Genomic DNA, 27,653 nt, shown 5'->3' on the forward strand with positions numbered 1-27,653 from the left:
TGGCTTCTAAAGTTTTTATATTTATTCTTGGTAATACCAATTACCCCTCTAAAGACATTGTTCAAAAATATATACTTGGTCATAAGACTTTTTACGGGCAAATAAAACTCATAAAATGAAAAGGAATATTTGACATATTCCTAAATCAGAGGTGGTTATAACCTTCCAGACCTGGAATTGTATCAACTCGCCACTTAGGGCCTTTACTTGCTACTTATAGAGGGCATGCAGTTGTGTTACAAATCACCTAGCAACCGCACCAGGCTCCATGTTGGAAGACCAGTAAGTCTGGTGGAATCCTCCAATCATCCACATGGCTAGCTGCATTTTGCTATCACCAGAATCTTCAGGAGCATTCCCCATTATTTCGTTTTTCTAAGGACCCAGAAAACAAAGGCGGTGGGAGGACCTACAGTACATTAGGAAAGTATTCAGACCCATCGACTTTTTCCACATTTTGTTACGTTACAGCCTTATTCTAAAATTGATTAAATCGTTTTTTCCCCACCATACCCCCCCCCCCCCCCCAGAAATATCACATTTCCATAAGTATTCAGACCCTTTACTCTGTACTTTGTTGAAGCACCTTTGACAGCGATTACAGCTTTGAGTCTTCTTGGGTATGACACAACAAGCTTGGCACACCTGTATTTGGGGAGTTTCTCCCATTCTTCTCTGCAGATCCTCTCAAGCTCTGTCGGGTTGGATGGGGAGTGTCACTGCCACAGCTATTTTCAGGCCTCTCCAGAAATGTTTGATTGGGTTCAAGTCCAGGCTCTGGCTGGGTACCTCAAGGACATTCAGAGACTTGTCCCGAAGCCACGCCTGTATTGTCTTGGTTGTGTGCTTAGGGTTGTTGTCCTGTTGGAATGTGAACCTTGGCCCCAGTCTGAGGTCCTGAGTGCTCTGGAGCAGGTTTTCATCAATCAAGGATCTCTCTGTACTTTGCTCCGTTCATCTTTCCCTTGATCCTGACGAGACTCTCAGTCCGTGCCGCTGAAAAACATCCCCACAGCATGACGCTACCAACACCATGCCAGGTTTCCTTCAGACGTGATGCTTGGCATTCAGGCCAAAGAGTTCAATATTGATTTCATCAGACCAGAGAATCTTGTTTCTCATGGTCTGAGAGTCTTTTGGTGCCTTTTGGCAAACTCCAAGCGGGCTGTCATGTGAATTTTACTGAGGAGTGGCTTTTGTCTGGTACTCCACCAAGAAAGGCCTGATTGGTGGAGTGCTGCAAAAATGGTTGTCCTTCTGGAAGATTCTCCCATCTCCATTCAGAGACTTGTCCCGAAGCCACTCCTGTATTGTCTTGGTTGTGTGCTTAGGGTCGTTGTCCTGTTGGAAGGTGAACCTTAGCCCAGTCTGAGGTCCTGAGCGCTCTGGATCAAACTTTCATCATGGATCTCTCTGTACTTTGCTCCGTTTAGCTTTCCCTCGATCTTGACTAATCTCCCAGTCCCTGCCGCTGAAAAACATACCTACAGCTTGATGCTGCCACCACTACCAGAATCTTGAGCAGGTGGGTCTGGGCAGGGGTGATGTCATTAATGTATGTGTGCATCTGTATTTTGTAATTTATGTGTTTGTTTTGTATTGTAAAAAATTCAATTAACTAATAAATATCTAATTAAAAAAGAAGTTATATTCTTCTAAAATCATCGAAAGTAAAACATTGATGTAGAAACTAAGGACTAGCTTTAAATAGTCTATTAAAAAGATATATATTTGGCACACCTCCACCACATTCACCCCCTTCCCCTCATGTTTTTTTTAAACATGTTGCAAATTCATCAATTATGGAATATATAAAAACCAGAACACCAGGCACCAAATACTATCTAGTGTCCTCTCGATATATACTGTCCTCTTTAATCCCATTCCCATCCGCAACTCCTCCACCGATTAACATTCCCCATCCCATGTACATACAACTGTATTAAAGCGAAGGTAGGTAGTCTATTAAAAATATATTTACTAAAACAGACTTGGATAACTAGTTTTGATTGAAATCTAAATTGCATAAAATAATTTGTTGGACTCAGTCTGTAGTTAGCCTATGTTAGATCTATATTCAGACAAGGATAGGCTAACGTTACAGTGCTTGTGCTCTCTTCAAGCCTACTGTGTTTGTGAGAACAATATTGGATAGGATTACCTTTCAACAGAGTTTGATGTCAATGTGTGGTCAATGTGTACAACAAAGTAGTATGCAGGAGGATGGGTGGGGAGGTTTGGAGACTGACAACATTTAGTCTCAATTTGTCTCAACCTTATTACAGTCCCTTCAATTGAAGAGGTAATGGACACATTGGAAAATATTTTATCGTAAAATAGCAAAAACGCTTGCACATCTGAGTCGGATTGTTGGAGGTGTGTGAGATAATTAAATTAAATCTTTAGAGAAAAGCACTGACGAGGCCAACAGGCCAACAAGCCCAAAACGTACAATACCACTGAAAATATCAACAAAGAAGGTCCAAGTGTCTTTGACAGAGGGGATCAAGCTGATTCTATACCAATTTACAGAGGCCAGGTAATGAAGGAAGACTTGCTCATTAAAGATTTTTAGCAAGCGTCTATGACAAATCAGGACAGGTTGTTTCACTGAGCAGCCATTACGAACACAAGCTGTAAAGCAGTGATCACTAAGGTCATTACAGAAAACACCAGACAGATACCCATCAGGATTATTTGTGAGGATGACATCGAGGAAAGTAACCTTTTCTGGGTGTTTAGAGTAGAGGTCGACTGATTATGACTTTTCAACGCCGATACCGATACCCATTATTGGAGGACCAAAAAAAGCCGATACCGGTTAATCAGCCAATTTTTATATATATATTTGTAATATTGACAATTACAACAATACTGAATGAACACTTATTTTAACTTAATATAATACATAAATAAATCTATTTAGTCTCATATAAATAATGAAACATGTTCAATTTGGTTTCAATAAATCTGAATCCTGGCTTAGGAAGACCACCAAAAATTCTGAAATTTGAATTCCAAACTACAACATTTTCAGACAAGATAGAATTCCCAAAGGGGGGGGTGTTGCAATCTACTGCAAAGATAGCCTGCAGAGTTCTGTCCTACTATCCAGGTCTGTACCCAAACAATTTGAACTTCTACTTTTAAAAATCCACCTCTCTAAAAACAAGTCTCTCACCGTTGCCGCCTGCTATAGACCACCCTCTGCCCCCAGCTGTGCTCTGGACACCATATGTGAACTGATTTCCCCCCATCTATCTTCAGAGCTCGTGCTGCTAGGCGACCTAAACTGGAACATGCTTAACACCCCAGCCATCCTACAATCTAAACTTGATGCCCTCAATCTCACACAAATTATCAATGAACCTACCAGGTACCTCCCCAAAGCCTTAAACACGGGCACCCTCATAGATATCATCCTAACCAACTTGCCCTCTAAATACACCTCTGCCGTCTTCAACCAAGATCTCAGCGATCACTGCCTCATTGCCTGCATTCGTAATGGGTCAGCAGTCAAACGACCTCCACTCATCACTGTAAAACGCTCCCTGAAACACTTCAGCGAGCAGGCCTTTCTAATCGACCTGGCCGGGGTATCCTGGAAGGATATTGATCTCATCCCGTCAGTAGAGGATGCCTGGATATTTTTTTTAAATGCCTTCCTAACCATCTTAAATAAACATGCCCCATTCAAGAAATTTAGAACCAGGAACAGATATAGCCCTTGGTTCTCCCCAGACCTGACTGCCCTTAACCAACACAAAAACATCCTATGGCGTTCTGCATTAGCATCGAACAGCCCCCGTGATATGCAAGCTGTTCAGGGAAGCTAGAAACCATTATACACAGGCAGTTACAAAAGCCAAGGCTAGCTTTTTCAAGCAGAAATTTGCTTCCTGCAACACTAACTCTAAAAAGTTCTGAGATACTGTAAAGTCCATTGAGAATAAGAACACCTCCTCCAAGCTGCCCACTGCACTGAAGATAGGAAACACTGTCACCACTGATAAATCCACCATAATTGAGAATTTCAATAAGCATTTTTCTACGGCTGGCCATGCTTTCCACCTGGCTACTCCTACCCCGGTCAACAGCACTGCACCCCCCACAGCAACTCGCCCAAGCCTTCCCCATTTCTCCTTCTCCCAAATCCATTCAGCTGATGTTCTGAAAGAGCTGCAAAATCTGGACCCCTACAAATCAGCCGGGCTAGACAATCTGGACCCTTTCTTTCTAAAATGATCTGCCGAAATTGTTGCCACCCCTATTACTAGCCTGTTCAACCTCTCTTTCGTGTCGTCTGAGATTCCCAAAGATTGGAAAGCAGCTGCGGTCATCCCCCTCTTCAAAGGGGGGGGGGACACTCTTGACCTAAACTGCTACAGACCTATATCTATCCTACCATGCCTTTCTAAGGTCTTCGAAAGCCAAGTCAACAAACAGATTACCGGCCATTTCGAATCTCACCATACCTTCTCTGCTATGCAATCTGGTTTCAGAGCTGGTCATGGGTGCACCTCAGCCACGCTCAAGGTCCTAAACAATATCTTAACCGCCATCGATAAGAAACATTACTGTGCAGCCGTATTCATTGATCTGGCCAAGGCTTTCGACTCTGTCAATCACCACATCCTCATCGGCAGACTCGACAGCCTTGGTTTCTCTAATGATTGCCTCGCCTGGTTCACCAACTACTTCTCTGATCGAGTTCAGTGTGTCAAATCGGAGGGTCTGCTGTCCGGACCTCTGGCAGTCTCTATGGGGGTGCTACAGGGTTCAATTCTTGGACCGACTCTCTTCTCTGTATACATCAATGAGGTCGCTCTTGCTGCTGGTGAGTCTCTGATCCACCTCTACGCAGGCGACACCATTCTGTAGACTTCTGGCCCTTCTTTGGACACTGTGTTAACAACCCTCCAGGCAAGCTTCAATGCCATACAACTCTCCTTCCGTGGCCTCCAATTGCTCTTAAATACAAGTAAAACTAAATGCATGCTCTTCAACCGATCGCTACCTGCACCTACCCTCCTGTCCAACATCACTACTCTGGACGGCTCTGACTTAGAATACGTGGACAACTACAAATACTTAGGTGTCTGGTTAGACTGTAAACTCTCCTTCCAGACCCATATCAAACATCTCCAATCCAAAGTTAAATCTAGAATTGGCTTCCTATTTCGCAACAAAGCATCCTTCACTCGTGCTGCCAAACATACCCTTGTAAAACTGACCATCCTACCAATCCTCGACTTTGGCGATGTCATTTACAAAATAGCCTCCAATACCCTACTCAACAAATTGGATGCAGTCTTCTAGCACAGTGCAATCCGTTTTGTCACCAAAGCCCCATATACTACCCACCATTGCGACCTGTACGCTCTCGTTGGCTGGCCCTCGCTTCATACTCGTCGCCAAACCCACTGGCTCCATGTCATCTACAAGACCCTGCTAGGTAAAGTCACCCCCTCTCTCAGCTCGCTGGTCACCATAGCATCTCCCACCTGTAGCACACGCTCCAGCAGGTATATCTCTCTAGGCACCCCCAAAACCAATTCTTTCTTTGGCCGCCTCTCCTTCCAGTTCTCTGCTGCCAATGACTGGAACGAACTACAAAAATCTCTGAAACTGGAAACACTTATCTCCCTCACTAGCTTTAAGCACCAACTGTCAAAGCAGCTCACAGATTACTGCACCTGTATGTAACAGTATAATTTTAAACCGTCCCCTCGCCCATACCCGGGCTCGAACCAGGGACCCTCTGCACACATCAACAACAGTCACCCTCGAAGCATCGTTACCCATCGCTCCACAAAAGCCGCGGCCCTTGCAGAGCAAGGGGAACTACTACTTCAAGGTCTCAGAGCAAGTGACATATTTAGCGCACACCGCTAACTAAGCTAGCCGTTTCACATCCGTTACATGTACATAGCCCACCTATAATTTAGCCCAAACAACTACCTCTTTCCCTACTGTATTTAATTTATTTATTTATCTCCTTTGCACCCCATTATTTTTATTTCTACTTTGCACCTGCACCACATAGATTGCAAATCTACCATTCCAGTGTTTTACTTGCTATATTGTATTTACTTTGCCACCATGGCCTTTTTTGCCTTTACCTCCCTTATCTCACCTCATTTGCTCACATCGTATATAGACTTGTTTATACTGTATGTTTGTTTTACTCCATGTGTAACTCTGTGTCGTTGTATGTGTCGAACTGCTTTGCTTTATCTTGGCCAGGTCGCAATTGTAAATGAGAACTTGTTCTCAACTTGCCTACCTGGTTAAAATAAAGGTGAAACATTTTTTTTTTATAATAATAAAAAAAAAATAATGCAAAAACACAGTGTTGGAGAAGAAAGTAAAAGTGCAATATGTGCCATTTAAAAAAAGCTAACGCTTAAGTTCCTTGCTCAGAACATGAGAACATATGAAAACTGTTGGTTCCTTTTAACATGAGTCTTCAATATTCCAAGTTAAGACGTTTTAGGTTGTAGTTATTATTGGAATTATAGGACTATTTCTCTCTATTCCATTTGTATTTCATATACCTTTGACTATTGGATGTTCTTATAGGCACTATAGTATTGCCAGCCTAATCTCGGGAGTTGATAGGCTTGAGGTCATAAACAGCGTTGGCAAAGCAGGAAAGTGCTGTTTGAATGAATGCTTACGAGCCTGCTGCTGCCTACCACCGCTCAGTCAGACTGCTCTATCAAACATCAAATCATAGACTTAATTATAATATAATAAACACACAGAAATACGAGCCTAGGGTCATTAATATGGTCAAATCCAGAAACGATCCTTTCGAAAACAAAACATTTATTCTTTCAGTGAAATACAGAACTGTTCCGTATTTTATCGAACGGGTGTCATCCGTAAGTCTAAACAACCTTCAATGTTATGTCATAATTATGTAAAATTCTGGCAAATTAATTACAGTCTTTGTTAGGAAGAAATGGTCTTCACACAGTTCGTAACGAGCCAGGCGGCCCAAACTGCTGCATATATCCTGACTCTGCTTGGACAGAACGTAAGAGAAGTGACACAATTTCCCTAGTTAATATTGCCTGCTAACATGAATTTCTTTTAACTAAATAAGCAGGTTTTAAAAAATATACTTGTGTATTGATTTTAAGAAAGGCATTGATGTTTATGGTTAGGTACATTGGTGCAACGACAGTCCTTTTTTCACGAATGTGCTTGTTAAATCATCACCCGTTTGGAGAAGTAGGCTGTGATTCGATGATAAATTAACAGGCTCCGCATTGATTATTTCCAACGCAGGACAAGCTAGTTAAACTACTAATATCATCAACCATGTGTAGTTAACTAGTGATTATGTTAAGATTGTTTGTTTTTATACGATAAGTTTAATGCTAGCAAGCAATTTACCTTGGCTCCTTGCTGCACTCGTAACAGGTGGTCAGCCTGCCACACAGTCTCCTCGTGGAGTGCAATGTAATCGGCCATAATCGGCGTCCAAAAATGCAGATGACCGATTGTTATGAAACCTTGAAATCGGCCCTAATTAATCGGCCATGCCGTTTAATCGGTCGACCTCTAGTTTAGAGTCATACCTTGTGGGATTGGTAATAATCTGAGGAATATTTAGGGTGTCCCATTGCTTTAGGACTTGGTCAGGTTGTTTAAGCATATCCCAGTTTAGGTCACCTAGTAGGACAAATTCAGACTTAGTGTAAGGGGCTAGGAGAGCAGGGCAGGTAGGGTACAGGCTGCTGCAGATGGAGGACAATAACACCCAGAAACAGTCAACCAAGAGCAATTTGAAAGTTGAATGTTTATAACCAGCAAATCAAATAGTTTGGGGACAGACTTGGTGGAGACAACCGAGCACTGAAGGTGATCCTTGGTAAAGATTGCCACTCTCCCACCTTTAGAAGATCTGTCTTGCCGAAAAAGGTTATAAACAGAAAGGTTGACATCAGTATTCAAAACACTCTTTCTTAACCACGTCTCAGTAATGACCAACACATCTGGATCTGAGTTGTGAACCCACACTTTCAATTGATTCATTTTAGGTAATAAGCTTCTAGTGTTAACGTGCAGAAACCCCAGGCTTTTACGACAGCAGAAATCAGTGAAGCACATATCAGAGCAGAATTGGTCAGAATTGGGGCTAGAAACAGTAGATGGGCACATTTCCAGATAGCATCAATAGTAATATAATCAAGGCACGGCAGAGGACAGGGAGAGCTCTGCAGGGTTGATTTATGACATCTGAATGTGCATCAGATGGCAACAAGATCATACAGCAATTTCATCAGGTACCATGAAGTTGCCAAAATGTCACGTGTCCATTTATATCAGTACATGTCACGTGTCCATTTATATCAGTACATTCGTAACAACCTAACCATGATGCAACTATTCTGTCAAATAAGCATCAGGTAGCAAATTATCAAATCAAGTTTTGTTGACCAAATTTGACACCCATTGCCCTCCATACAAAAATTCCTCACTTAGTGGGGTTATTGTCAAGGACACATTTTGGGCAGAACCTCTCGCTTCGCCTCTTTATCTCTGAAATAACCAAACCACAGATTATCCATTATATTGGCTAGATACTCCATTGGCAGCTCTAACAATAAATACATTTAAGGCAGTCTGGTAGAGCCAAGGACAGGTGGGAGCATTCTAGCCAATGAGAGGGCAGATATGAGTGTGATAACAGGCACAACTCTGATATAACGTTTTTTCTTCTCAAAGTTCCCAGGATGTCACATGTCCTACTTATACCAGTACAGTTGTAACAACCTAAGCATTCCCAAAACTTGTATTCGAGCAAATAACCCATTACATTTTTTGTTAACCATTTTTGACCATGCACTCATTGTTATTAAGCGAGAAGACAGATTTTATGCCCAGTTATCCCTCTCGCTTCGCCTTTTCCTCTCTGACCAAACAGAACAAGCTCAGGTGAGCTAATTTATAGTCTGTAGTCCAAACACTTAAAAGACACCCTCGTCCACTTACCAAACAGAACAAGCTCAGGTGAGCTAATTTATAGTCTGTAGTCCAAACACTTAAAAGACACCCTCGAGTGTACAATTATGTTCACTCTGGGGCCTGAAACTCCCCATGAATTCAAATCGGGACTTTTGTACATCCGCTAAGACATACAAGTATAAGTAAAAACGAATGCAAATAAGTTAGAAATTGTACTACACCTCTCTTAAAAGTGAATATGTTTTTGTTTGGTTATCATTTGGAAATTGTAGAAATAAAACATTTTCCTTCTTCAGCTAGTTCCAGCTAGGCAGGCTAACGTTAGTTAGCTAATTCATTTTCTAGCTATCATACAGTAGGCGTATATTCATAATTATATATTCATATAAGTAGACATGCACTCATTATTGACTGAAGCACATATAAAGCACCCACAAGCTACCTGTGGCGGAAAACACAATCATGGCGGGATGAACGAGTGACGAATTTCCAACCAAAGGTGGTCCATTTGAAAAACATTCCTTCCTCCCTCGCCCCTTGCCCTGCAAGTGTATACTCGTCAGACGTCATGTTACGTCATCAGAAGTGTCCACTTAATTTGAGGGCAGAGGGGATAGGGTGTGTCTTTAAGTGTTTGGACAGCAACCATATAGACTTGAAGTCCAGCCTCTGACCAGGTGGTCGTTATGGGATGGTCATGTGACCTTGTTAGAGGTGTTAGGCGACCAACGACTGGCGGGATGGTCCAACGTGGGGAGGAATTTGGGATTTTGATTGGTTTCCAGTCCATGGTATCCAAAACGCCTCCGTCTGTAATCTCGGTTAACCCAGAAGTAAAATATTGAATAATTTGGTAAACTACACGCATAATCTGCCCACGGGAGACTACTCCGTCTGTAATCATTCTTATATTGATGGCTCGTATATTTCCATCCTTATCTCAACTGTAGTAGAGAAAGGAGTTCCGCAGTGACTGTGGGAGCTGCCATATCAGTTGTCCAGATGGGGGCGCACGGGATCTGAGTAAAGCGCATTGTGCGCACAGACAGACGCTGGGAGGAGAGGACTTTATGAGGGGTTGCACCACAACTTGCTGTAGTCGATTCTGAACTTTCGGATCTGATCGTGCTTGAGGACCCAGTCGCAGCTTTTATTTTCTCCTCAATTTCAACACGCTTGGATCCAAGTCAACTTAATATGAAAAAATGTCGATAAATGAAGCGTACGTTTTCCGACCGTTCAAGTTGATTGCTTTACTTTGTATATTTCTGGCATTGTGTCTGGACATCGTAGCGTTATTGAGTCCCGCCTGGGTAACGGCAGAGCGTTTTTCTTTGTCGCTATGGGAATCATGCACTGAAACAGAGGCTGGCTGGAGATGCCTTTCCACCCTCACATCTGGTAAGGAGCGATTAACGTTTTTTCCCCTAAAATTATTCTGTATCTTGATGTAAATCATGCCTTTCAAGTGGTGTTCTGTCCAGATGAAAAGAGGTCCCCATAATTAGTTATAATCCTTTGACTCCCAAAATAATGGGGAAGTAGGCCTTTATTGGCATAGCATGACTTGGGACTATACGGAACCCAAACATTGTGATATTGGCCTTTTAAAACATTATATTATTTCCCATCATCTGTTGTAACACACGTTATAGAACCTGGCTATAACGCCTGCCTTCATGCTGTGGCATGGAAACTGGGGGTCGTCTGGTGCAGTTTATTTATTTAACCTTTTATTTGACCAGGAAAAGCCCACTGAGACCCAGAGTCTCTTTTTCAGTTGTTTCTCTTTATCAAAGTTCTAGCATAGGCTATACAATGTTTAGTCTACACACATTAACAGACTGGCCCAGATGGATAGAAGAACAATGCGTGACTCAATCTGATTATAGTGAGAGAAATGTCTGGAATTTACGGTGAATTTCTATGTACATCATGGGATGAAGAGATAAAACAATGGACCATTGTTAATGTACTGTAATCGCTCTCAGTCCGGCTCCACATATGCGTGTCTACTGTACCATTTGCGTTCCAGGCAAGTGGTAATATTTTGCTCTCTGCCCTGCCAGTCAGAGCGCGCCAATATAGCGGAGATTCGCCACCTATGTGAGTAATTCTCGAGATACAAGTAGCTGTTTAGGCCTATCGGTTCTCTTTTCGTGTCCTCGCGGTTTTTTGATCTTGCAATTTGAAGTTTTCTTTCTCAGCTGAGAGTTGTCCCTATGACGTGATGTGCCATCTGGGAGCTCCACTGGCCTTTGTAAGCTTTGTGAATGCAGGTGGGTGTGTTCCACCTATTGTTGCGTTCCACTGGTGTAGGCCACTCTGTTTTTGTGAATGTCTCTCTCGCCCTCACTCTCTTTGAATGGGGGATGGGGATTGAGGGTCCTTGGTTATGGACTGAAAGCATTATCATAGATAGATTTCACAGTTTGTTTTAAGGAGATGGAGTTCTCACACATTCCTACAGGGTTCAAGACACATATTTAAGGGAGAAAAATATATTTCCTTTGGCCATAAAAATATGTTTGATGAGAATGTATTCTATCTATTTATGGCAACATGTTATCATATTGCACTACTGAAAACTATTGTTGGTCTCTTTCAATATCCCATGCTCCTTCCAAACAAGAGTATCTTCGTTTTCCCCTACTGCTTCTCAGTATCTCAGTAGCTGTTTTGGCTGAACCTCCAAGCAGAGTAGAATGTGCTGTTTATTTTACCTGCAGGGAGAGTATTAGGGATGACACTACTGCCACTGCAGCCAGCTTTATGACTCGAGCACAGCACAGAGCAGAGAGGCTGGCAGGCAGTGGAGACTGAGACAGACACCAGATGGGTGCTGTGCTCAGGCGAGGCAGGTTAACCCTGGCTGTCTCCTCTGATAGGATCCTTTCTCTCAGATCTGTGCCCAGCCAGCGACACCCTCCCTCTCCCAACCCAGCTTGATGGTCCGTCTCAGTCAGAAAAACACCTGTCATTCTCCTGCCAGAGCCTCCTGCTATCCCCACCTCAGAGGTTTGTCTGGACAGACCTTGTCGTCAATGGAATGGTCTCTGTATTGTTCCTCTGGTCCATCCTGGTGTTGTGGTTGGTTCAGCTCGTTTGAGTAGGGGTGAAATGAGGAACCATCATCATCCATCCCCAGTGGGTCTGTGGAGGCCTCTCATCTCACACAGCTTGATGAGGTGGAGCAGAGGGGGCATTATGAGCTGCTGTGATGGATCTCCTCCCCTCTGTTGTTGTGGTGGAATGTGGAGAGTGGGGGGGGGGGGGGGGGGGGGTGAATGTGAGGTGGGCCCTGAGAGATAAGCTTGTCCCTGGGCAGTGAGAGAGAACACCTGCCTGCCTGGCGGAGCTCATTAGGACAAGGGCATCAGGGCTGTGGGGTTAACATTACAGGAAACAAAAGAGTAAATGGCCTGGGGGGGCAGATAGGGACATGACAGAGGACAGACAGAGCCCATTAGCTGCCTCGAGTGGAGCTTCTCTCTGTTCTCTGAGATGAGCCAGCCAACCGAGACGCAACAGACCTGAGAGAGAACTGAACAGTCAGCTGGATTTTGGAGCACTGTACCTCAGCACTTTCTGCACAGCCAGAACCTGGACAGAAGAGAGGCAGTGGCAGATGGGATGGAGGATATGGGAGAACCTTTTTGGCACATAGTCAAGTGAGCATGTTTGAAGTAGATGTATGAGTTAAGCTCCCTGTTCACTGTCTGCTAACACTGAAGAGGGAGAGCTGTGTGTGGGGAATATTAATATTTTTTCTTGACCACAAACACACGTGTTTTGCGTTGTAACGAGCAGTAGGTTATCTGATCTGAGTTAATGGGGGATCCATTCAACTCCACCATAGTGTGATTTCAGTGAGTGACTAGAGTAGCGTACCCTGTGAGTCTGTAACATGTCTCCTCCTCCTGCAGACTGGCAGATCGCCACTCTGGTGCTGCTGCTGGCCGGTGCTGCGGTGACTCTGGTGACCTTCCTGGTGGCCCTCATCTCCCTGTGCCGGGGGACACGCATACGGCACTACCGCATGGTGGCTGTGTTCCTGTTCACTGCAGGTACATCCATCATGCTCCAACATAACACCATACATGGACATACTGTACAACACTCTACAATAATCCACAACACCATCACTTACATCTCTAATGTTTCTCCTATATTCATTTAGGAGCAGTGGCCAACCACTGTTAAATTCTTGCCACCATTACAAAAAATATGATGTTCATTTTTAATATATATACAGTACCAGTCAAAAGTTTGGACACACCTACTTATTCCAGGGTTTTTCTTTCTTTTTACTATTTTCTACATTGTAGAATAATACTGAAGAGATTAAAACTATGACATAACACATATGGCATCATGTAGTAACCAAAAAAGTGTTAAACAAATCAAAATATATTTCATATTTGAGATTCTTCAAAGTAGCCACGCTTTGCCTTAATGACAGCTTTACACACTCTTGGCATTATCTCAACCAGCTTCATGAGGTAGTCACCTGGAATGCATTTCAATTAACAGGTGTGCCTTGTTAAAAGTTAATTTGTGGAATTTCTTTCCTTCTTAATGTGTTTGAGCCAATCAGTTGTGTTGTGACAAGGTAGGTAGGTGTGGTATACGGAAGATAGTCCTAGTTGGTAAAAGACCAAGTCCATATTATGGCAAGAACAGCTCAAATAATCAAAGAGAAATGACAGTCCTTCATTACTTTAAGACATGAAGGTCAGTCAATGCGGAACATTTCTAAGAATTTTGAAAGTTTTTTCAAGTGCAGAGTCTCAAAAACCATCAAGCTCTATGATGAAACTGGCTCTCACTTCTCTGCTAAACAATTCATCAAATGGCCACCCAGACTATTTACATTGACCCCCCCCCCCCCCCCCCCACAAACATTTTTACACTGCTGCTACTCAATGTTTATTATCTGTGACAAATAGGATTTGATTTGATTTATTCGAGTGCATAGAGATAACATGTATTTTCCCCTGTTCCCAAAAGGGTCATTCTAAATCGAAACAAATGTTACATGTTTGTAAAGACGAGAGAATAGTCTGATGCGTGAAAATATGATCACTTTAGAGGACACACAGCATGTGCAGCCTGAGGCAAGGAACAGAGAGCAAGCTTTTTTTTTTGCAGACTTTCTCAAATCATCAATAGCCCATAGTCCCATCATGCAGCCCATATACATTTTGATTTGTAAGACATTCTAAGGTTTGTATCACTCACAACTAAAGTTGCCAAATAACTCAAAATCAAGCATATAGGACCTGTTTCAAATGATCACTTTTACGCTCCACATATCAACTTCATATTTGCACTCGCTCCGGAATGGGAAAAATACCACTTCTATTTCTTTCAGTTCAGTTAAATTCTATTCTTTTTACTATAAAATCATATAATATAAAATAATGGCATGGGACATAAACATATCTTGTTGGGTAAATGAACAAGCCTACAGCCTATGACATGGAGCATAGCCAGGTCTATGGCAAGGCGTATTGAAGCTGTTCTGGCAGCTCACGGTGACCCAACACCCTATTAAGACGCTCTATGTTGGTGTTTCCTTTATTTTGGCAGTTACCTTTATTTTCCCTTCACACCACAGTTGGTCTACATAGACACATAATTACCATTTGAGAAAATGGTCAAGTTATTTGCACAAAGCTAAATAGACACTGACTGAGACTGAATGTGAGGGTGAGGTAGTGATGTGTTAAAAGTACCAGTCTGTCTGTTTAATTGATTAGCACACCGCTCAGACACTCATACGTACCCCACAAGACATGCCACCAGAGGTCTTTGAAAAGTCTCCAAGTCCAGAACAGTGGCTAGGAAATGCACAGTACCAAATAGAGCCAGGATGGAACTCCCTTCCACCTCAGGTAACTCAAGCCAGGAGTAAAATCTGATTAGAAAAAGCGATAAAACAACACCTCTCCGCACAACGGGGACTCACACACAATCTCTAAAACATGCACTCTACACACACCCACACACTATTCTTAGTAATGTAGTATTGTAATACTGTAATGGAGAAATATACATTTATATAATGCACAGTGTTTTGTTTGATGTTTTATCTCTGTTTGGACCTCAGGACAGGAAGAGTAGCTGCTGCCTTGGCAACAGCTTACGTGGATCGTAATAAAATACTAACGTGTGGAGAAGGAGAGGGTGGGGGGGATAAGAGGGGAGTTGGGTTTGAGCTAACTTTTTCTGTGGTGAGGGAGCTGTTGTGAGACCCAGAAAGCAGGCTGCTGTGTGCCAAGAAAAGCAGCCACAGAATTTGCACAGTTACCAATGAAGAGAGGAATGTATTCCCTCCCCATAGCTCTCTCTCTCTTTCTGCTTTGTCTGCTCTCTCTCTCTCTTTCTTTCTGCTTTGTCTGCTCTCTCTCTCTCTCTTTCTTTCTGCTTTTTCTGCTCTCTCTCTCTTTCAGCTTTGTCTGCTCTCTCTTTCTGCTTTGTCTGCTCTCTCTCTTTCTGCTTTGTCTGCTCTCTCTCTTTCTGCTTTGTCTGCTCTCTCTCTCTCTCTTTCTGCTTTGTCTGCTCTCTCTTTCTGCTTTGTCTGCTCTCTCTCTTTCTGCTTTGTCTGCTCTCTCTCTCTCTCTTTCTTTCTGCTTTTTCTGCTCTCTCTCTCTCTCTCTCTTTCAGCTTTGTCTGCTCTCTCTTTCTGCTTTGTCTGCTCTCTCTCTTTCTGCTTTGTCTGCTCTCTCTCTTTCGGCTTTGTCTGCTCTCTCTCTCTCTCTTTCTGCTTTGTCTGCTCTCTCTCTTTCTTCTTTGTCTGCTCTCTCTCTTTCTGCTTTGTCTGCTCTCTCTCTCTCTTTCTGCTTTGTCTGCTCTCTCTCTCTCTCTCTCTCTCTCTCTCTCTCTCTTTCTGCTTTGTCTGCTCTCTCGCTCTCTCTTTCTGCTTTGTCTGCTCTCTCTCTCTCTCTTTCTGCTTTGTCTGCTCTCTCGCTCTCTCTTTCTGCTTTGTCTGCTCTCTCTTTCTGCTTTGTCTGCTCTCTCTCTCTCTCTTTCTACTTTGTCTGCTCTCTCTCTCTCTCTTTCTACTTTGTCTGCTCTCTCTCTCTTTCTGCTTTGTCTGCTCTCGCTCTCTCTCTTTCTGCTTTGTCTGCTCTCTCTCTCTCTGCTTTGTCTGCTGTCGCTGCTTTGTCTGCTCTCTCTCTCTCTGTTTTGTCTGTACTCACTCACTCAGTCACTCGCTCTGGTCCTTTTACTTTTCAGGCTCAGTGAAACACAATAAATAGTCCTGGAGCAGTGGTTTAGGCACTGCATCTCTGTGCTAGAGGCGTCACTACAGACACTGGTTAAATTCCAGGCTGAATCACAACCGGCTGTGATTGCGAGTCCCATAGGATGGCGCACAATTTGCCTAGCGTCGTCCGGGTTAGGGTTTGGCCGGGGGTAGGCCTTCATTTTAAAGTAAGAATTTGTTCTGAGCTGACTTTCCTGGTTAAATAAAGGTTAAAATATAAGAAAGCAATATTAAAACAGACATTGTTTTTGTTGTTTGTTGTAATAATGAAGAACAAAAGGTCTGTGCGTGTCTGTGTGTTGTATGTGATGTCAGGAATAGAGCGGTGTACAGTGCAGTCAGTACATCTTGTGGTTTGAAAACAACGATGAAGCAGAGACCACAGCCTTACTTGGGTGGTGCTCAGTACAACTGTCCCCAATATAAAACTTGTTTCTAATAACAGACATGCATCATGCTATGCCATTTATGTCGAATGCTAACAAATACCTTTCTCCCACTCCCTGCACTTTCTCTTCTTAGGCCTCAACAGATATCTTTTCTAAGTTTTCTGTTTGGGAAGTTATCTGTTTGGGAAGTGTTCTGCAAGTCCATTGGGGGACAGGTGTAAGGATGGATACAGCCAACCATTGGTTCCATCACCCGGTTACTTAAGCTCGCTCTTGGAAAAACCTAAACAGCATGAAAGCCTGCAGTACTGTAGGAACAGTATGTAGTGGGGTAGATATGATGTCTGAGGCTTTCGCTGTTTGTCATTTGCTGAGAAATGTATAAGAGGCAGTGCTTTCAGGCCTGGTGAGGATAAAGGTCTCCTTATGGCAGAAAAGCCCCCAGTCACAGGAGGGAGGCGGAGGGAGGGGGATGAAGGAGGGGAAGAGAGCCCTTAGTCACAGGATGGGTGGGGTGGGGGGGGGGCTCCGTCACAAGGGAGAGGGAGAGAGCCCTCCATCATGGGAGAGATGGGTGGGTGTGGGGGAAAGATACCTCTGTCATGGGAGAGAGGGGGGGAGAGGGAGAGGGAGAGAGCCCTCAGTCATGGGAGAGAGGGGTGGAGAGGGAGAGAGTCCTCAGTCATGGGAGAGAGGGGTGGAAAGGGAGAGAGTCCTCAGTCATGGGAGAGACGGGGGAGAGGGAGAGAGTCCTCAGTCATGGGAGAGAGGGGTGGAGAGGGAGAGAGTCCTCAGTCACAGGAGAGGGGGGGGGGAGAGGGAGAGAGTCCTCAGTCATGGGAGAGAGGGGTGGAGAGGGAGAGAGTCCTCAGTCATGGGAGAGAGGGGTGGAGAGGGAGAGAGTCCTCAGTCACAGGAGAGAGGGAGGGAGAGAGTCCTCAGTCACAGGAGAGAGGGAGGGAGAGAGCCAGCAGTCATGGGAGAGAGGGAGGGAGAGAGCCAGCAGTCACAGGAGAGAGGGAGGGAGAGAGCCAGCAGTCACAGGAGAGAGAGAGGGAGAGAGCCAGCAGTCACAGGAGAGAGGGAGGGAGAGAGCCAGCAGTCACAGGAGAGAGAGAGGGAGGGAGAGAGCCAGCAGTCACAGGAGAGAGGGAGGGAGAGAGTCCTCAGTCATGGGAGAGGGAGGGGAAGCGAGGGAGGGGAAGAGAGTGGTACATTTCCCAGCCTTTCCTCTAGTCAGAGAAAGGCTTGGAGTCAATAGTGTTGTGCCTAACTGCTGGCCAGAGGTACAGCCCCAGCCCAGCCGCTTCAGTCTGGCCTCCCTCAACTGAGTCATGTTCCTTGGCTTATGTCTCAGCCTACCCCCCTCTCCATCTCCTCCTCTCCTCCAGGCCCCGCCACCTTGTACAGCAGGAAGGAAATAGGTGGTCTCAATAAATTACACAATGTCCTTGCTCTGAGTCCAGTACTCACACATATACACACACACATATGTATATACACACACACGTATACACACACACACAAGGAACAGTAGTTAAAATGTGTAGAGGGCCCACAGTGTGGTATTTCTCTCTTTTAACTAGGCGCCCTACTGTTTGACTCTAAAAGTAGGAAGAACACACACATGTGTAAGCAGACATGTACACACACACACACACTGACAGCTTCCTGCTCTTAAAAGGATTTATTAAGAATGCGTTGACTCAGAATGTGAGGAATGTGATGAGGGATGAGTTTACACAATGTGACCAAAGGGAGCCAAAGTGAATCATAACTTTGTTGTAGCGCTATTAGATCAAAGTTCAATCGGCCAACACTGGTGACTATTCCACAGGATGTACAGAACAGACACTCACTGAGCCTTATAACAATCTGACAACTGTGTGGCAACTACTGTGTTAAACCTTTCCTGCTCCACAAGTTGCACCGAACAATGTTAACACATGATGTCCATAATGAAAGATCTGTCGCTATAGGGATGTTTCAGATATTTCAGGTTTTCAATTATGACCTCTGCCACTACAGTCTATAGAAAGGTTTGTGGGCATACGCACATCCTTAAAAACATAGGCTAATAAAGAATACTATTAAAGAACAAGAAGGCGGCCTCCCGGGTGGCACAGTGGTTAAGGGCGCTGTACTGCAGCGCCAGCTGTGCCATCAGAGGTCCCTGGGTTCGCGCCCAGGCTCTGTCGTAACCGGCCGCGACCGGGAGGTCCGTGGGGCGACGCACAATTGGCCTAGCGTCGTCCGGGTTAGGGAGGGCTTGGTCGGTAGGGATGTCCTTGTCTCATCGCGCACCAGTGACTCCTGTGGCAGGCCGGGCGCAGTGCGCGCTAACCAAGGTTGCCAGGTGCACGGTGTACCCTCCGACACATTGGTGCGGCTGGCTTCCGGGTTGGATGCGCGCTGTGTTAAGAAACAGTACGGCTGGTTGGGTTGTGTATCGGAGGACGCGTGACTTTCAACCTTCGTCTCTCCCGAGCCCATACGGGAGTTGTAGCGATGAGACAAGATAGTAGCTACTACAACAATTGGATACGCAGTGTGCGGGACAAGAAGTCCCGCACACTGTTAAAGCTCCCAATTCACCTCTTTATTGACAACGTTTCCATCCCAAACGGATCTTTGTCAGGTCAAACGTTGTCAATGAAGCAGTGAATTGGGAGCTTTAACAGTGTTGGATACTCTGCCACTACAAACTCAATACAGTCCAGTGGAACACAACTTTAAACACTGGTGGAACATTTGACTTTTCTCTGGAAGTTCAGGATCATATGACAGTATTATGCCAACATAGAGCTAGTTATAGTACAGGTGTCAGATCTTACACTGAACAAAAATATATTTGTGTTGGTCCCATGTTTCATCAGCTGAAATAAAAGATCACAACATTCTTCCATAGGTACAAAAAGCTTATTTCTCTAAAATGTTGTTCACAAATTTCTTTACATCCCTATTAGTGAGCATTTCTACTTTGCCAAGATAATCCATTCACCTGACAGGTGTGGCATATCAAGAAGCTGATAAAACAGCATGGTCATAAAACACAATGCCACAAGATGTCTCAGGTTTTGAGGGAGTGTGTTATTGGCATGTTGACTGCAGGAATGTCCACCAGAGCTGTTGCCAGAGAATTTAATGTTAATTTCTCTACCATAAACTGCCTCCAACGTTTTTTTAGAGAATGTGGCAGTACGTCCAACTGGCCTCACAACCGCTGACAACATGTAACCATGCCAACCCAGGACCTCCACATCTGGCTTCTTCACCTGCAGGATCGTCTGAGACCAGCCACCCGGACAGCTGATGAAACTGTGGGTTTGCACAACCAAATAGTTTCTGCACAAACTGTCAGAAACCGTCTCAGGGAAGCTCATCTGAGTGCTCGTCGTCCTCATCTGGATCTGCAGTTCTGCGGCGTAACCGACTTCAGTGGGAAAATGCTCACCTTCAATGGCCACTGGCACGCTTTAGAAGTGTGATCTTCACAGATTAATCCTGTTTTCAGCTATACCTACCGGTCCGATGGCAGACAGTGTGTGTGGCGTTGTGTGGGCGAGCAGTTTGCTGTTGTCAGTGTTGTGAACAGAGTGTCCCATGGTGGAGGTGGGGTTATGGTATGGGCAGGCATAAGCTACTGACAATGATCACAATTGCATTTTATCGAGGGCCCTTTGAATGCACAGAGATAACGTGACGAGATCCTGAGGCCCATTGTCGTGCCATTCATATGCCGCCATCACCTCATGTTCCAGCATGATAATGCACGGCCCCATGTCACAAGGATCTGTACACAATTCCTGGAAACAAAAAATGTCCCAGTTCTTCCCTGGCCTGCATACTCACCAGACATGTCACCCATTGAGCATGTTTGGGATGCTCTGGGTTGACGTGTACGACAGCGTGTTCCAGTTCCTGCCAATATCCAGCAACTTCGCACTGCCGTTGAAGAGGAGTGGGACAACATTCAACAGGCCACAATCAACAGCCTGATCAACTCTATGTGAAGGAGATGTGTCACGCTGCATGAGGCAAGTGGTGGTCACACCAGATACTGACTGGTTTTCTGATCCACACCCCTACCTTTTTTTATAAAGATATCTGTGACCAACAGATGCATATCTGTATTCCCAGTCATGTGAAATCCATAGATTAGGGCCTAATGAATTTATTTCAATTGACTGATTTCGTTATATGAGCTGTAAAATAATTGTTGCATTTATATTTTTGTTCATTGTAATTAGATTTTTTATTTAATTTTTGCTGATAGTTTTAAAGGTGAGCGTATTGCACTCTTCATGTAGCCTCATTTGTCCACGTAATAGCATAACCACCGATCGAGCAACATTATGGACTATAGGATTATTTTGCTACGACAATACTGGTCAAATTAAGATCCGGTATCTGTAGGCCTTTACCTAAACACTTCAGTACAGCGTGTAAAATACTGGACCAGAATTGTTTAATACAATGACCTGTATTCATAAAGCGTCTGAGAGTAGGAGTTCTGATCTAGGATCAGGTGCCTGCTGTCCATATAAACCTATTAATTTTGACCCGAAAGGCAAAACTGATCCTAGATCTGCACTCATCTGAGTTGCTTCGTGAATACGGGCCAATGAGCCTATATTTAGGCTGTGGTCAATAAACCCCAAGAATGTTATGCCACAACCATAGAGTATAACATATGGTAGAGTACTGCTCAGAGTCAACTGAAGGGGGATGCATTAGAACGTTACAAGAGAACTAGAGATTGGATACAGGATGTTGTTTGTTTACTGTGTGGTGAAGTATGGGCCAGTGTGTTGTCCTGCAGTAATGAGTCTGGTGGGTGTGTTGTGCCTGGTAGGGCGGTGGTGTATGTTTCATGATTATCCACTCATGGTGTGATTGTGATAACGTACAGAAACCTCACAATCTAGTGCTGACCATATTACCTCCCCAGAGAATTCTCTTCGGTTATAGTTACAGCTGTGTATATTCCCCCTCAAACCGATACCATGACGACCCTCATGAAACTACAGTGGACTTTGTGCAAACTGGAAACCACATATTCTGAGGCCGCATTTTATTGTAGCTGGGGATTTTAACAAAGCGAACTTGAAAAAAACGCTACCGAAGCTCTATCAACACATTGACTTTAGTACTCACGCTGGGAAAACACTCAACCACTGCTATTCTCTCTTCACATATGCCTACAAGCCCCTCCCCTGCCCTCCCTTCGGGCAAATCAGATCACAACTCCATTTTGCTCCTCCCTTCCTATAGGCATAAACTCAAACATGAAGTACCCGTGCTAAGGTCTATTCAATGCTCATCTGACCAATCGGAATCCATGCTTCAAGATTGTTTTGATCACGTGGATTGGGATATGTTCTGGGTAGCTTCTGAGAATAACATTGCCGTATACACGGACCTGGTGACTGAGTTCATCAGGAAGTGTATAGAGGATGTTGTTCCCACTGTGACTATTAAAACCTACCCAAACCAGAAACCGTGGATAGATGGCAGCATTTGCGCTAAACTGAAAGCGCAAACCATCGTATTTAACCAATGCAAGGTGACTGGGAATATGGTTGAATACTTACAGTGTAGTTATTCCCTCCGCAAGGCAATCACACAGTGCGGCATCGACGCGGCCCGCTCCCAAGGACTGTTGGCTCTTGTTCTCCGTGGCCGACGTGAGTAAGACATTTTATGCGTGTTAACCCTCACAAGGCTGCCGGCCCAGACGGCATCCCTAGCCGCGTCCTCAGGGCATGCGCTGACCAGTTGGCTGGAGTGTTTACGGACATACTCAATTTCTTCCAATCCCGGTCTGCTGTCCCCACTTGCTTCAAGATGTCCACCATTGTTCCTGTACCCAAGAAAGCAAAGGTAATTAAATTAAATGACTATCACCCTGTAGCACTCACTTCTGTCATCATGAAGTGCTTTGACAGGCTAGTTAAAAATCATATCACCTCTACCGTACCTGACGCCCGAGACCCACTTCAATTTGCTTACCGCCCCAATAGATCCACATACAATGCAATCACCATTGCACTGCACACTGCCCTATCCAATTTGGACAAGAGGAATGCCTATGTAAGAATGCTGAGCCTTCAACACCATAGTACCCTCCAAGCTCATCATCAAGCTCGGGGCCCTGGGTCTGAACTCCGCCCTGTGCAACCTCAGGAGGCTGAAGAAATTTGTCTTGGCCCCTAAGAACCTCACAAACTTTTACAGATGCACAATTGAGAGCATCCTGTCGGGCTGTATCACCACATGGTACGGCAACTGCACCCCTCCAACTCATCAAGTCATCACGTTTCAGACAACACAACCATAGTAGGCCTGATTACCAACAATGGCAAGACAGCCTACAGGGAGGAGGTGAGGGCTCTGGTGGAGTGGTGCCAGGAAAATAACCTCTCACTCAACGTCAACAAAATGAAGGGGCTGATCGTGGACTTTAGGAAACGCAGAGGGAGCACGCCCTTCTCCACATCAACGGGACCTCAGTGGAGAAAGTGGAAAGCTTCAAGTTCCTCGGCGTACACATCGCTGACAAACTGAAATGGTCCACCCACACAGACAGTGTTGAGGCTGAAGAAATTTGTCTTGGCCCCTAAGAACCTCACAAACTTTTACAGACGCACAATTGAGAGCATCCTGTCGTGCTGTATCACCACCTGGTACGGCAACTGCACCGCCCACAACCGCAGGGCTCTCCAGAGGGTGTTTCGGTCTGCCCAACGCATCACTGTAGGCACACTGCTTGCCCTCCAGGACACCTACAGCACCTGATGTCACAGGAAGACCAAAGAGATAATCAAGGACATCGACCACCTGAGCCACTGCCTGGTCACCCCGCTATCATCCAGAAGGTGAGGTCAGCACAGGTGCATCAAAGCTGGGACCGAGATACTGCAAAACAGCTTCTATCTCAAGGCCATCAGACTGTTAAATAACCATCACTAGCCGGCTCCCACCCAGTAACTCAACCCTGCACCTTAAAGGCTGCTGCCCTATATACATAGACATGGAATCACTGGGCACTTTAATAATGTTTACATCCTGCTTTACTCATTTCATATGTATATACTGTATTCTATTGTACTATATTTTAGTCAATGCCACTCCGACATATATTTCTTAATTCCATTATTTTACATTTAGATTTATGTGTATTGTTGTGAGTTGTTAGACATTACTGCACTGTTGGAGCTAGAAACACAAGCATTTCGCTACACCCTCAATAACATCTGCTAATTATGTGTATGTGACCAATAAAATTGGATTTGATTTGATTAGTTGACTACAGGCTACAGTAATGAGCTCGGTGGGTGTGTTGTGCCTGGTAGTTGACTGCAGGCTACAGTAATGAGCTCGGTGGGTGTGTTGTGCCTGGTAGTTGACTGCAGACTACAGTAATGAGCCCGGTGGGTGTGTTGTGCCTGGTAGTTGACTGCAGGCTACAGTAATGAGCTCGGTGGGTGTGTTGTGCCTGGTAGTTGACTGCAGCCTACAGTAATGAGTCCGGGGGTGTGTTGTGCCTGGTAGTTGACTGCAGGCTACAGTAATGAGTCTGGTGGGTGTGTTGTGCCTGGTAGTTGACTACAGGCTACAGTAATGAGCTCGGTGGGTGTGTTGTGCCTGGTAGTTGACTGCAGGCTACAGTAATGAGTCCAGTGGGTGTGTTGTGCCTGGTAGTTGACTGCAGGCTACAGTAATGAGCCCGGTGGGTGTGTTGTGCCTGGTAGTTGACTGCAGCCTACAGTAATGAGTCCGGGGGTGTGCTGTACCTGGTAGTTGACTGCAGGCTACAGTAATGAGCCTGGTGGGTGTGTTGTACCTGGTAGTTGACTGCAGGCTACAGTAATGAGTCCGGGGGTGTGTTGTGCCTGGTAGTTGACTGCAGGCTACAGTAATGAGTCCGGTGGGTGTGTTGTGCCTGGTCGTTGACTGCAGGCTACAGTAATGAGCCCGGTGGGTGTGTTGTACCTGGTAGTTGACTGCAGGCTACAGTAATGAGTCCGGGGGTGTGTTGTGCCTGGTAGTTGACTGCAGGCTACAGTAATGAGTCCGGTGGGTGTGTTGTGCCTGGTCGTTGACTGCAGGCTACAGTAATAAGCAGCTGTTGGGCCTCTGAGGGTAGGAGCAGACAGAGTGTGAAAGGACCCGTGGAGGAGGAACAGGGTTTATAGAGTGTAGTGGACGCTGAGGGGAGGGTTAATGGACCCCCTGGGTAATGGCTGGGTTGGGTTGGGATATCTATCTACCACCTTTTTCCTGGCCCTGGATGTTGTCCCCTGTCTGACTCGCACACAGCTCCAGTTTCCCATCAGCAGCCTTGGCATCAATGGTTCTCTACCTGCACACAGGTAGCCATTCATTCATACAACAAAGAGCCTTGTCAGGCAAGCAGAAGTGATGATGGCTGTCTGGTGATGTTCCCTTTCACCATCTCACATAGCATACAGAGATAGTAGACATACGTACAGAGATAGTAGACATACGTACAGAGATAGTAGACATACGTACAGAGATAGTAGACATACGTACAGAGATAGTAGACATAGCATACAGAGATAGTAGACATACGTACAGAGATAGTAGACATACGTACAGAGATAGTAGACATACGTACAGAGATAGTAGACATACGCACAGAGATAGTAGACATACGTACAGAGATAGTAGACATACGTACAGAGATAGTAGACATACGTACAGAGATAGTAGACATACGTACAGAGATAGTAGACATAGCATACAGAGATAGTAGACATACGTACAGAGATAGTAGACATACGTACAGAGATAGTAGACATACGTACAGAGATAGTAGACATACGTACAGAGATAGTAGACATAGCATACAGAGATAGTAGACATACGTACATTGTCTAATTGCTAAACTGTAAAATGTTAACTCACAGAAAGATGTAAATATGGTATCTATTTTTTCCCCCTTTCTTTCAGTGGTCCTTCAGGCCTGTGCACTGGTCCTCTACCCAATCAAGTTCATTGATGGAACTGTCCTCCAGACCTACCATGAGTTCAACTGGGGCTACGGACTGGGCTGGGGAGGCACCATCTTCATGCTAGGGGGAGGCATCCTCTTCTGCCTCCGGACGGACATGTACGAGGACGCTATGTACTGAGTCCTCTCTCTCCTCCTCTCTATATCTCTCTCTTGTTCTTTCTGTCACACACAAACAAATATTGACATTCACTCTCTTGTGCGACAACACACCCACACAAACACATCCTTCCTCTGCCCACGTAGACAAGCTTCGACACCTACATACAGTACATCTCTGTTATTTATAGACAGTGTGTGAGGCCTCCTGGCTCTGGCTGATCAGCAGGACAGATGAAGTCCGAGGAGCAGTTGTGTGGAGAGAATGTCTGCCTGTCCCCAGTGGGGTGCCAGAGACCCTCACCACGGTCAGACAGACAGACAGCCATGATGTTAAATCACAGAAATGGTTTTGGACAGACGGCGCATCCCATGAATCTCCATTCGTAGAGCAACAAGGAAGTAGATTCTCTGAGCTCTACCTTCTGGGCTGCGGTGTTTATATAAGGGATTGTTACAGTATATGGGCCATCCCACCAATTTGGTGCCTTTTGAAAAAAATTACTTTTGATTTCACATTTTAACATTCTGTCATAAAGAGCAAATGTTCAACTTAATAAAAGTTTTCCCATCTCAAAATAAATAAAAAAGACAATAGAAAGTGCCTATTACATGCCGAATAAAGTAACAGAGTTGACAATTTAATCTTAAATCAGCCATTAATCCTGTTTTGACTTGGGGAATGGAAGCTTGTTGTTTGCAACAGGGAGTGGCAATTGAATGCAAGCTTCACCAAAAATGTTTAATTGTTTTAACATTTCTAGTATGTCTATCTATGGGTAACAGGGTTGACGTGTTGTCATCGACCCCCTCACTTTCCACGACAGACACCAGAAAATGTCCAATAGGAGTAGAGCCAGCTCACCTGCTTTTACACTATGATTTGACTATGAAATGTTTCTTAAAAAAAAAAAACTTAGGCATAGTTTCACCATATTAAAACGAGAGTTAAGATAATGTAACAGGGATGACCTTAAAATGAGGGGCAGAGGTAAATGATTCACTAATCACATTAAATCAATGATTTTGTCAAAGCAACTTCATAAATAGGGCTTTACAATGACGGTGAAAACTTACAGAATTGTAGGGTTAAGTGGGGTAAAATATTACAAGTCACAGAGGTGCATAGAGGGACATGTCAAAATACACAATTTGGGCTCTTTAGCAAGTCTTTATTCATATCGAAAAATGTGATTTATAGAATTCTCCATGCGGTCTATATTCATTTAATATAAAAGTCTTTTAAAATGTATTATCGGTGCACAATGTTTACTTAAAATAGCAAATGGATGCAAAAGGCACTCTTTTAGTGGGACGACCCATATATTCCTTTTTTCTGTAGTGTATTTTTTTGTGATGACGACAAATAATATTGTTAATGTATTTATGGTATCCTTTATCTTGCTATCTATTCTCCCACAGGAAGATATACATTTGATGCATTGCTGTTTAATAATTGCAGTTTCTGAACACTGAGAACTTCAAATGGGTGAATCCCAAAACATGCCTGGTTTTCTAACTCCTCCTGACATTTGTAGTGTAAAATAAACAGTACTGATATATATGCAATAATGACCAAACGCTTCTCATTTGTTTTAAATTATTACAGGAGTCTTAAGCATTTGCTATAGATTATGTCAAATGCTTTGCAAATCGAATTGGTGGTCTGAACATTTGCACAACTATGAAGAGTGAAAGTCATGTGAACATGCATAACATAGTCTTTGAACAGTGTAGTTCCAGTCATAACTCTGGCCCAGAAATACCCTGTGAAAACTATGCCAGGAGTGTGCCACTGAGGAGAAAGGTAAAAGGCAGGGAGCCACTTGCAAACTCTTACATGGCTACACCATTCTATCATAACCCAGGACACAAG

General features: G+C 44.3%; 1 protein-coding gene across 1 annotated transcript; it reads left to right on the forward strand.

Moving 5' to 3' along the window:
• Window positions 1–10,016: 10,016 nt before the first annotated feature.
• On the forward strand, window positions 10,017–27,352 carry LOC109874271 (transmembrane protein 47). Its single transcript, XM_020466120.2, has 3 exons — window positions 10,017–10,380; window positions 12,906–13,046; window positions 25,618–27,352. The coding sequence occupies exons 1-3, from the start codon at window positions 10,185–10,187 to the stop codon at window positions 25,797–25,799; spliced, it is 519 nt and encodes a 172-aa protein (XP_020321709.2). The 5' UTR covers window positions 10,017–10,184; the 3' UTR covers window positions 25,800–27,352.
• Window positions 27,353–27,653: the final 301 nt, after the last annotated feature.

Source organism: Oncorhynchus kisutch, linkage group LG29, assembly GCF_002021735.2.
Source record: "Oncorhynchus kisutch isolate 150728-3 linkage group LG29, Okis_V2, whole genome shotgun sequence".
Classification (NCBI taxonomy): Eukaryota; Metazoa; Chordata; class Actinopteri; order Salmoniformes; family Salmonidae; genus Oncorhynchus; species Oncorhynchus kisutch.

Bases quoted from the DNA above. Each gene is read 5' to 3' on its own strand.
- LOC109874271 (XM_020466120.2), top strand. From the start codon at position 10,185: ATGTCGATAAATGAAGCGTACGTTTTCCGACCGTTCAAGTTGATTGCT. The intron at 10,381-12,905 runs GTAAGGAGCGAT...CTCCTCCTGCAG, and splicing joins CCTTTCCACCCTCACATCTG to ACTGGCAGATCGCCACTCTG. The intron at 13,047-25,617 runs GTACATCCATCA...CCTTTCTTTCAG, and splicing joins TGTGTTCCTGTTCACTGCAG to TGGTCCTTCAGGCCTGTGCA.